Source organism: Bison bison, unplaced genomic scaffold (genome assembly GCF_000754665.1).
Source record: "Bison bison bison isolate TAMUID 2011002044 unplaced genomic scaffold, Bison_UMD1.0 scf7180017864517, whole genome shotgun sequence".
Taxonomy (NCBI): Eukaryota; Metazoa; Chordata; class Mammalia; order Artiodactyla; family Bovidae; genus Bison; species Bison bison.
In genome coordinates, this window is record NW_011495070.1 from 6985187 (window position 1) to 6997222 (window position 12036).

The window sequence follows — 12036 nt, forward strand, 5'->3', positions numbered from 1 at the left end:
GACATGGGTCAGTACAGCAATCATAAAAAGGAGATACAAACACAAGAGTCAATGTCTCCCGCACTGACACTTTACAAAAAACCGGGAATTGTACATGAGTTTTCCAAACAGGACCTGCAGCAGCTACTAATGTCCCTTTACAAGAGTCAACATGCCTATTAATACAGTATATACAGACACCCCATTCTGGAACTAATCTACAGGGACATCCCAACACCCCCCATCTTAGAAAAATACTTTTAAATAAGCCATCTTACTCTAAACTATGTAACATTCCAGTTGTACCGCTAAAGGATCCAAATTCAGTCTCTTCTCAGCTGTGCAGTAAAATATGAAGGAAAGGAAGGGTTACATGCTTGTCCTTTGAGGCCAAGTGGTAGTGGCGGCAAGCAGTGAAAAACTCCCAGAACAAATGAATTCTCAGAAAACAGGGCTGCATAATCCATCCACTCTTCCCAACAGTAGCATCTTCTTCAAGAGTCAAACCTGGAGGTTCTGGGATTATTCAATAAAAAAAGAGTAACATACACTTTACTCACATAAGGAATCTCTCAAACTGCAGACTGAAAATACAAAACTCTTCGTAACAATGTCAGGGTCTTTTCCATCTAAGCGGTGCTGAACTGTGTATAACTGGTAAAGGGTGCAACCTGACAATGCTTACACAAGAAATTTCTCACTAAACTCACTTATTCATCATTTGTTGAGTAACAATGAGCTCTCCGTCAGTAGTCAAGAGCTGACATTCTAGTTGGAAGGCACAAGACATAACCATGAAACAAACAGCGAAGACAGTACTGCTGAGACCAAAGAGCTATACCCCAAAAGTGTACTAGATTTAAAATAAGTCAAGAACATTTTGAGCTGAAGTAATCAGGAGTAGCTTCTCAGAGATGAGACTTTTGAACAAGGATATGAAATGTGAATAGGATCTAAATAAACAGACAAGAAAAAGACTAAACCAAAAAAAATACAAAAAATAGAGCAAGGGTTTTGTGGTGTAGAGACAATGATGCTTTTTCACGATCCTTTAAAATTACCTGATTATCCAGCTTTGAATTCTTCAACTGTTTTTTGTTATTAAATCTTCAGATGCTATCCTTTAAATGGGATAAGTAGAGTAGATTAGAGGAATATTTCCAAGGCTCTCTAAAAGTCTCTGGGATGATTTATCTTTATGGAAATAAAGTCACAGGTAAACCATTAGGATTTTCCAGGCCATGTTCTGGTTTCTATAACAGGAAACTGACTAAATGTATTTTACTCACCTGGAACACACATTCAACCAGGTGCGTAACCTTCTTTCCCCTGGCTAACATAACTTGGTATATCAGTAACTGTATAAAGTTTTTCTACCGCAACAGAAATGATTGTCTATTAAAGGCTTTTGCAAATTGCTGCAGCTCGGCATACTCAGCTTTTACTACTAATTTGCTCTGACCACATTTTCATTTTATGGACTGAAATGAGCAGTTTATTTCCTTTCCTAGGGCTTTTGGTTCTCTGTTGTTCCCCTCATACTATTTAAGGCATGCCATGTCTTCCTCGCCATAGTCCTTGAATTTGCAAACTATGCGCTCAAACAGAAAACAAAACACCCCCAAACTCCAGTCTTGTTATCAGAAAACAAAACTCCTCACAAAAAGCAATATTTTTGGACATTTTGGAACCATTCTATGACTCAGTGTATGGTAGGTTTCCTCGGAAAACTCTCAGTGATCCGGAGAATCCTCTTTAAGGCTGGGTGATCTCGTCTATTAATATTTTCCTGAGATATATGGCTAAAGACAACTCTGTGTGCTCCGTAATATTCAACGGCTACATCATCGTCACCCAGACACGAGGACGTAACTTGGGCACAGTAGGTTATATACTCTCATGAGAGAGGCCATCTAGTACCAGCTCCTGGGTTCAATGCCACCAGGCGGCCCTCCTGGGATCTTCTGGACGCGGGCCTTGGGCACCTGAATCCCGCGGATATCGGAACATCGCTTCGGCGCCTAATGAAATTCTCCGCGCGAAGGCGGCAGGCGGCCTCGAACTCCCGCCTGCTCACTGACAGCCCTGCTCCTGCCAAGACCCAAGTTCCGCGCGGCCGGAGCTCGCCTCTAAGAGTTTCCCGCGCCCAAGGCGCGGGCTTCTGGCGGCGCCTAGCGCCCCTCAGCCCCGGTCGCTGTCTCATCTCCCGCGATCCCGAGAGTCCGGAGGGAGCAGGGAACGCGGAATCGGCCCCCAGCTGCAAGCCGAGGGGACCCGCCTCCACTTCCAAGTCCAGGGAGCCCAAACGGGAAGCCAAGCCCAGCGCCGGACCTTCCGGAGACCTCACACGTCCCCGTCGGGCCCACGCCAGCGTCGAAGCGGCTCTCCCGCCCTCTCGCGAGAGAGTGCCTGGTGGTACCTCCTTCCTTTCAGCTTTCTCTCCCCGCCCCCAGAGTGCTCGCGCGGCTTCCTCCCGGGGGCGGGAGCCTTGGACGTGGCGGGGCCGGGACAGCCAGGGTGCCGGGCCCGAGGCGGTCTGCTCGGCTTCTCAGCAGCCGGCCTTCCGCGCCACCGACAAGCCCCTGACAGGCCCAGTGCCTTCGCAGGTAGACGGGCCCCGGCCTGACGGACGCTGCGGTGGAGCCGTAGGCCGGGCGGAAGGGTCAGCGAGCCTGGGCTGGTGGGCACCACACCTGCGCGGGCGGAGGCCGGCAGGAAGGTGCGCACGCGCGCTGCCTGCGGGAGGGCGGTGGTTCCGGGGACGCCGAGCAGCGAAACCCACGGGCTGGGCGCGCTGGGTGGCGGTGGCGTAATCTCGCAGCCTCTTAGCGTCTCCTTCCCTCCGCCTCAGTTTGGGGCGGGTCAGGAGAATGGCTTCGGACATAGAGTCGTCGCTCGAGGCGAGCTTCTCATCCAGCGGTGCAGTGTCAGGGGGCTCAGGGTTTCTGCCACCGGCTCGCTCCCGCATCTTCAAGATAATCGTGATTGGCGACTCCAATGTGGGCAAGACGTGCCTGACCTACCGCTTCTGCGCCGGCCGCTTCCCCGACCGCACCGAGGCTACGATCGGGGTGGATTTCCGAGAACGAGCGGTGGAGATTGATGGGGAGCGAATCAAGGTGAGCGGATGGGAGACTGTCGGGAGGAAGGTTATCCCGGGATGACACGTGTGCCAACCCCTTCGTGGGTTAATTGCTGGGGCCCGGTATAGGGCGTGCGCTTCATCTTTTCTCACGCTGATGTGAAGATGGGAGTTGGAGATTGGAAGGATTTGTATATAGCAAACTTCTAAGGCAATGTTTCTCAAACTTTATTGTGCATGAGATTTACCTGGGTTTGTTTGTTTGTTTTTCCCCAAGTAAAGATTCTGATTTGGTCAGGTCTCCGGTGTTGCACATCAGCTAGTCAGTGGAGCACACACCGAGTAGCAAGCGTGTAGGACTGACTTATGGGCCGGGTTCTCACGTGTTGGGAGTTAGTGAAGTAAGGCCAGAGGAAATATAGTGAAATTTCTCAGGCATGGGAATTTCATTTAGTAAATATTATTTGTTAAACATTCATTTGAACACTGCCCTAGGTTTTGTGGAAGTAAAACCCCCGTTGTCTTTGAGGAAGTACCTAGGTATTCTCTTGCATGCAGTTTTGTTACAGTAGTTTCCAGATGACACTGAGTTGTTTAGAAAATTACGTTTTCTTGTTGAAACATTCTGTAGCTTGTACTTGGTTCCTCAGTGGGTTGCCACATTCTTGGTGCCACCCTCTTTTGAGTCTTTAGTCTTACTGGCGGCTCCTGAGACTGGAGAACACAGTAAAAGTGGAGAAGGTAGTAAGCTCAGAGCCAAGCCTGGGATTCTCAGGGATTGAAATGGAAACATTGGAGAATAAGGCATCAGTGACCAGACTGAGGCACTTTAGACACACTTCTTCACTCTGACTGATGTTCAGCCACCTGCTGATACAATCCCTTAAAACAGGTGGACTCGAGGAACTACTCTGCCTTCCTTATACTGTGTTTTTTTATTTATTTATTTTTTGCTTTAAATTAGGATGTTCGTCTTTACCTCAGTCCACTGTGGGGGGAAAAATAGGCTCACTTCATTTCCCACACCCACATTCTTCAGACATGAACAATTTAGTTTTTGGTTCTCCAATCTAGGGGCTTCCCTGGTGGTGCTAGTGGTAAAGAACCCACCTGCCAATGAAGGAGACATAATGAGAGTTGGGATCGATCCCTGTGTCAGGAAGAGCCCCTAGAGAAGGACATGGCAACCGACTCCAGTATTCATGCCTAGAGAATCCCATGGACTGAGCAGCCTGGTGGGCTACAGTCCATGGGGTCACAAAGAGTCTGACACGACTGAAGCGGTGTAGCATAGCATAGCAGAATCTCTGGCCCATCTCCCCACCCCCAAAGGGGTTTTACTGCCAATGATAGTAAAGGAGAAATAGGGCTGAAAAGGCATCAGTCCTCTGTAGGCCCTTTTGCCTTTTAATCTTAGCTTTAATTTTTCATTGTCCCATTCAAGCTGGGAATGGTGGTCTTTTGGATGCACTGTATTAGGGAGTAAAGAAAGATCTGCATACATTGCAAAGAAAAGGGTAGAATAAAAGGCTGACTATTTTCCATCAGAATTAAGTTAGGCCCAGGAACCTCTGGGGGAGGAAAATAATAGGATTTCTGAGGTTAGAGGGGGAGTTTGTTTGGCAGAAGGAGTTCTGAGAGAAATTGCCTGGGTTTTGAAGCCCAGCTGGCCTGGCTCAAATCTGAACCTATGAAAGGGCTACGTGTCCTTCGTAGGGAGATCAGCATTACCTAGTTTTCAGTATAAAGTCTCACATCCCAGGAACCGTCTCAGTCTTAGGCGAATTGGTGTGGTTGGCTAGTCTGGTGGTTAGGCAGTTTCTTTAATCTTTCAGAGTCTGTTTTTCTCATCTGAAAAATTGGGACCATAGTACCCCATCAGGCTCACATGAGGGTTAGATGAGAACAGATAGAAGGTACTTGGCTCAGAGTCAGTGATCTTGAGAAGATTCTTCTCCCCTGGTGGTTTAACATCATGATTTCTCTTTGGCACCATCAATTCTATGATTGCACAACCAGAGTGAAGCAGAGATCAAGTAGGGCATAGGCAGACAGCTGAAGGGAAGGTGAAAGTGAAAGAAAGTGAAAATGAAGTCACTCAGTTGTGTCTGACTCTTTGCAATCCGTGGACTGTAGCCAACCAGGCTCCTCCATCCATGGGATTCTCCAGGCAAGAATACTGGAGTGGGTTGCCATTTCCTTCTCCAGGGGATCTTCCCAACCCAGGGATTGAACCCAGGTCTCCCACATTGCAGGCAGACACTTTAACCTCTAAGCCACCAGGGAAGCCCAATGGAAGCAGGATAGTAACAAAGTAGAGGGACTGGAGGCAGGCGAGGAGTTGGGGTTCAGTGACCCTTTACCTGCCTCCAGGTTGCCATTTACACTTTAGATCACAGATGAATCAGGTGCAAATTTAAGAGAGACTTATAGCATATTAAACATATGAACTATGTCCAGTGTGTGACATCGAAGGCTTAGCTTTCAAGATTGGTGCTGGCGGTGATAAGTGAAGCAGAACCTCAGATGGGATGAATCTGGGAGCACAGAGTTGATCCTTCTGGTTGAGAGGAGCAAGGAGAAAACACTTTTCTCTGTGATTGTCCTTCCTGAGCTTTAGCCTGACCTCATATGTTGATAGGGCCCCTGAGTTGGTATCCTAGTTGGTAGAGAGGCTGGATTTCTTTTTCTTCTCTCTAAGGCGTTATCTGTTGACTTGTACTTCCAACTGTAAGACTTGAGAGGTTTTTATTGTGGTCAAAAAGATTACAGAGATTTCTGTAATAGAAAAAGATATGAGTATTTTGGTGGGGGAAAAGTTTAAGGTGTTTTTTTGGTGTCTTAAAAAAAATGAAGTGATATAGAATAGCTTTATTCCATATACTGCTGCTGCTTTTTTGTTAACCTATATTATGTTTTAAGTGCTGCTGAGATGTTCATATTATCTCTTTGGAGCATTGTAAGGCTAACCTGAAACGACATTTCTTCTAACTTTTCATCTTGAAGTGAAAGCTGGAAAGCTCTGTTACTTTATTATTTATTAGTAAGTAGACATTATTTTTACGTGTTTGGTAAAAGTGAGAGGTTGTGTTAAATGTTTTGTGGACTGTAAATTTTTCAGAAAGCGTATCTTATAGCAGTGCTGTTTCAGAATCACTTAAAATGTTTTATAAAATGTGATAAAGTCTGTTTGCTATTCTCTTCCTGAGTACTATATATGTATAATGGAAAGTGTAAAAATCTTGTTTGGAGAATTTGGAAAGTTGGATAAAATTATATAGTTAATTCCTTAAATAAAAATACATTTGGTATTTAAATCAAGGTATTTAATCCTTATGCTCCTTCTGTCTCTGTGTATCCTCACCATGGAAGCTATTTTCCTTTCATATCAGCACGTGACAATGTCAGACACCAACAGAATCATTCTCTGTCTCTCACTAGGGATCCTCAGTTCCTATTTGAATATTGGGATAGCTTACCTGTCATTTATAGTGAATGAGATTTTACATGTTAAATGCAAGATGTTAATATTAACTAGATAAAAATAATCAGGGCCTCTCTCTCCATAGGTAAAGCAAACATTTAATGAGTAAACGTTTAATGGAAAGAAGACATTTTGTTAGACAAAAATAATTATGATACAGTGCAGGAATCAGCAAACCATGCTTGAGGGCTAACTATGGCCTGCTGCCTGGTTTTTTAATTTATTTTTCTGGTTTTTTTTTTTTTTTAAGTGAAATATGGTTGATATACAATATTATGTTAGTTTCAAGGGTCCTACATTGTCATTTGCTATTTGCATACATTATGAAATGATCGCCACTGTAAGTCCAGAAACCGTCTGTGCCCTGCTGTCTGTTTCTCTGTGGCCTGCAAGCTGAGTTTTACATTTGCAGATGACTGGGGAAAAAAGAACCACAAGAATAAGATTTCATGACAAGTGAAAGTTACATGAAATTTAAATTTCAGTGTCCATAAATAATAAAGTTGTATTGAAACACAACCTGGCTCATTTGTTTATATATTGTGCTTGCTTTTGCACCACAGTGGCTGAGTTGAGTAGTTGTGACAGAGACCGTTAGGACTGTGAAGCCTTAGATACTTAGTACTCTGACCCTTTACAGGAAAAGTTTGCTGACCCTGATACACTGCATAGATGATTTGCTGTCCTACACAGGAATAAAATTTATATACCTAAAAAGATGATTGAGGGCAGGAGGAGAAGGGGGCAACAGAGGATGAGATGATTGGATAGCATCATTGACTCACTGGACATGAGCAAACTCTGGGAGATAGCAAAGGACAGGGAAGCCTAGTGTGCTGCAGTCCATGGGGTCCCAAAGAGTTGGACACGACTGAGCGACTGAACAACAACCACAACAGAAAGATGACTAGCAAAACCAGGCAGTAGGTGACTGCCAAGTTATTTTTGGATGTTAGTGGAGGGCTCATTCTCACTGGAGGGATATTTTGATGAGTAACATTAGCAGGATGCTCCAGCAGGATTAAAGTTTCCTGTGGAAAAGTGGCAAGTGAGAAGAATTGCATAGGTGTTGGTAGCAACATTTCTGAAGAGTTTCTGAACAGCTAGAATCTAGATTTCATTTTGTATGTGTGCTAAAAAGTCCAAGTGTTTTAGGAAGATAAATGGGGCAGCGATTGAGGATGAATCCTGAGTGAGCCTGATTCTTCCCCTTGATGAACTGGTTTTCTGTCTGCATTCTCTCCTTTAGTAGACTCTTGACTTTGGGTATCACTTCTATGAAGGTAACTTCCAAAGCTTTGTTTGGCCCAGCCCTCACTCCTCATCTGTCCCTCTGTGTTCCCTATTGTTTTGTCTGCTAAGTCTGCTAGGTCGCTTCAGTCGTGTCAGACTCTGTGTGACCGGATAGACGGCAGCCTACCTGGGACTCTCCAGGCAAGAACACTGGAGTGGGTTGCCATTTCCTTCTCCAATGCATGAAAGTGAAAAGTCAAAGTGAAGTTGCTCAGTCGTGTCTGACCCTCAGCGACCCCATGGACTGCAGCCTTCCAGGCTCCTCCATCCATGGGATTTTCCAGGCAAGAGTACTGGAGTGGGGTGCCATCGCCTTCTCCGCTATTGTTTTGTAGACATGGCTATTTGGATAAGCCCTCCCTCACCTCAAAATTCTGTGGTGGGTTCGTCTTTCCTCTCTAATCTGCCTCTTCTGTTGCTCCTCTACGTGACCTACATGGTCCAGATGTTGTCCTCCTCATCCTGGAGGCCTCACCATTCTTTGCTCCCTAAATCCAGTTAGTTTCCTACATGGATGATTTCTCTCATCCATTCTTCTTTCAAAATCTTAGTTCATTTTTTTCACTCCCTATACAATGGAATACTCCTCAGCCATAAAAAGGAACAAAATTGTGCCATTTGCTGAGACGTGGATGGACCTGAAGACTCTCATACAGTATGAAGTAAGTCAGAAAGAGAAAAACCAATAACATAAATTAACACATATATGTGGAATCCAGAAAAATGGTACAGATGAACCTATGTGCAAAGCAGATGGGGATTTATTATGCTCTGCTCTATTGTAGCAGTTCAGCTCATCTCCCAACCCCAGCCGTCAATTAATTTGTTGTATACATTGTTGCCAAAATGCCAGATTAATGTTGCTCTTTAGGGAGAGTAATCTCCCCTGCCTCAGATGCCCAGAGTAGTTCTCCATTGTATTGTAAAAAGTTCCAACTTTTAAAATTAACGTAAGACCTTCCTTCTCTTGCTCCAGACTGCTTTTCTAACTTAACTCCCCCCACCATTAATTCCCTTTGAGTACTCTATAGTCCAGCCAATTATTTGCTTATCCCTGTTTTCCTGTTGCATTTCCCAGTCTTTGCCTGGAATAACCTCCCTTTCCATATTTCACCACGTGTAATTCTTCCTGATTCACCTCAGTGTGTCTCTGTCAGGAATCTCCCTACCTCTCATTCTCCTTTCTATTTCTTCTTTCTCTCAGCTTCCTTTAGCACCTTACCTGAGTCTTTAAATCTCTGCTGTTTGTACTATATGTGTGTCTGCCTCCTTTATTAGGTCTTACTCAGTTTTATTCAGGACAGAGTCCATGTCTGATAATTCCATAGACATCTTCCAGAGTCCAGCTCAGTTCTAAACTATATAGGGCTCAGATAAGTGTTGCATATATTGGAAACGGGAGATCAGTTGGTAGCCTGCTCTGGAAATCCAGAATTGGGGTGATGAGGGAAGCTAATGGAAGGAAACAGATGACATGAGATATTTTGATGATAAAGCCAAAAGGCTTCAGTAACTGGCTTTTTGTGAAGAGGAGGAGGAGGACTCAGATGGCTGAGGTTGTGGATCTGATTGACTGAAGGTAGATCGCACAGAGTCGGACACGACTGACGCGACTTAGCAGCAGCAGCAGCAGGTAGTATCTTTAGTAGGGATAAGGAGTATAGACTTCCCTGGTGGGCTCAGATGGTAAAGCGTCTGCCTACAATGCGGGAGACCTGGGTTCAATCCCTGGGTCAGGAAGATCTCCTGGGGAAGGAAATGGCAACCCTCTCCAGTATTCTTGCCTGGAAAACCCCATGGACGGAGGAGCCTGATAGGCTACAGTCCACGGGGTCACAGAGTCGGACATGACTGAGTGACTTCACTTTCATGGAAGATTGATTTTTGAGAGGCTCTGTAAAAAAAATTTTGTGTTAATCATTTCTTTGTTGAGATGGTGTTATATTCAAATGGAAATGTTGGATTGGCAGCTAGAAGTGTGGAACTGGAGGAAATAATCATGACTATGACGGTGAAGTTGGGGAGCATAGGTAGATAAAGACAAAATGCCCAGTGTAGTTAACATGCTTAGAGAGTGGACTAGAACTTGGCTTCAGAGTGTAATGAAGAGGATATACCATGAATGCTGAACCCAAATAGAAATCAGATTATTTACCCTTCTCCATTGTTTTGTCTTAATCTTTATTAAAAGTAATCCAGTGTTTATAAGTCAAAGAGTATTTTATTTTATAAGACATCTTACACCTTACCTAACTAGAATTAAATTGAGAATTCATCTTAGAAGTGGTGATGGTGCAGTATTGTAATTAGCCTCCAATTAAAATTTAAAACAATTAAAAAAGTGGTGATGGTGGTTAGCAAGATACCAAATTGGTCCTCTTGATTTGATTTGCACTGGAATTCAGTGAATGGGAGTATTGACAGTTGGGGTACCCTAAAAAGGAATCTTAATCTATGACTCCTTAGCTCAGAAAACTGGGATATTTGAGTCTGGAGTGGTTTGGTCTTGAGTCCTGTATGGTATAAGCAGTCTCCATTTTCACAGACCCAAGCCATTCCACTATCTGAAGGATCCCTGGAACCAGGCCAGAGCTCCCATTGTTCTTCCAGCCTGATCAGAAGCCTGTGATTCTTATAGCTCTTCTTTGAAAAGTAGCAACATTGGTGTTTGTACTCAGATGTGAGATGTGATGGAATTATTAATTTTCCAGGGATCTTTCATCAGTAGTTAAGATCTTTTGTTTTAGAGTCTGTGTCAGATTTCTGTACTTAAATTAGCTTAAGCAAAATGAGATTTTTTTTTCCCCCACATAGCTGAAAACTCAGAAGAAAGTACTTCTTTTTCTGTCAGTTCTAACACCAGTACTAAAATAGAGACTCAGAGATTCTGCTTGGGGACTGTGACATATGCCCATCCCCAAACTGTGGTGGTGACATAGGTGTGGGGATGGGTCACGTGCCTGGCTGGGGGTTCACGTGAGTTGAAGGCAGGGGAGGGGTGGTTCCCCAAGGAAAATGAGGTGCTATTAACAGTACCCGGTGAAGAGCCAACTCACTGGAAAAGACCCTGATGGTGGGAAAGGTTGAGGGCAGGAGGAGAAGAAGGCGAAACAGGATGAGGTGGTTGGATGGCATCGCTGACTCAACAGACATGAGTTTGAGTAAAGATGGTGAAGAACAGGGAAGCCTGGTATACTACAGTCTACGGGTCGCAGAGAGTTGGACATAAAGACTGAAAAGCAAACAACAATAAACAGAATTGGGGTTGTATGCTAGACTGGGAAAACCAACACTCATCTGTAATAGAGTCACTCAGCCCAGATTTAAATCCTGGCTGTAAGACCGTGGTAGTACAGCTCTTTCAACCATCTTGGAACCTGTGGAGGCCTGCTGGGAACAGGACTTCTAGCACAGCTCTTAATAATATGTCTGGAAGACTATGATCCAAAGCCAGATTTGCCGGCTGTAAGCAGGGTCTCCGGACCCAGAGGGATCATACAGCCCTTTGTAAAATTGAAGATGTTTGTGCTCAAGATGAAACTGAAGTCTGTCTAGGCAAGAGATGTACTTATGTGTATAAAGCAAAAACAACATAACTTCTGGTGGAAAACCTAAGAAAAGCAGAGTTATGTGGGGAAAGGTAAGTGGCTCTTGTGGAAACAATGGCGTGGCTTGTATCAAATTCTGAAGCAACCTTCCTGTAAGGTCATTGGATGCAGAATCCCTGTGATGCCATCAAGGATTTAAATTTATCGAACAGAAAGTAAAAGTGTGGATTTGTTTAAAAACAAAAAAAAAGGCTTTGTAGCATAACCGAATCACTGTGGTGTACACCTGAAACTTACACAATTTTGTAAACCAATTAAACTGTAAACTGTACTTCAATTAAAAAAAAAGGCTTCATAGTCTCTTTGTGTCCTCAGGTGAGTTACACAGCCTTAGTAAACCTCAAATTGCTCATCTGCAAGGTTGAGTAATTGTTATCTTCAGTTCAGTTCAGTTCAGTTCAGTTGCTCAGTCGTGTCCGACTCTTTGCGACCCCATGAATCACAGCACGCCAGGCCTCCCTGTCCATCACCATCTCCCGGAGTTCACTCAGACTCATGTCCATCGAGTCAGTGATGCCATCCAGCCATCTCATCCTCTGTCGTCCCCTTCTCCTCCTGCCCCCAATCCCTCCCAGCATCAGACTCTTTTC

General features: G+C 44.4%; 1 protein-coding gene across 2 annotated transcripts in view; it reads left to right on the forward strand.

Moving 5' to 3' along the window:
• Positions 1-485: 485 nt before the first annotated feature.
• Positions 486-12036, forward strand: part of RAB33B (RAB33B, member RAS oncogene family) — a 22246-nt gene continuing 10695 nt past the window's right edge. Inside the window, exons 1-2 of one of the 2 annotated variants that reach the window (XM_010830288.1) lie at positions 486-2698; positions 2831-3098. In XM_010830288.1, the coding sequence (XP_010828590.1) occupies positions 2004-2698; positions 2831-3098 (963 nt within the window). In that variant the 5' untranslated portion in view covers positions 486-2003. The remainder of the gene's footprint in view (positions 2699-2830; positions 3099-12036) is intronic. The other variant, XM_010830289.1, reaches the window with a different exon arrangement.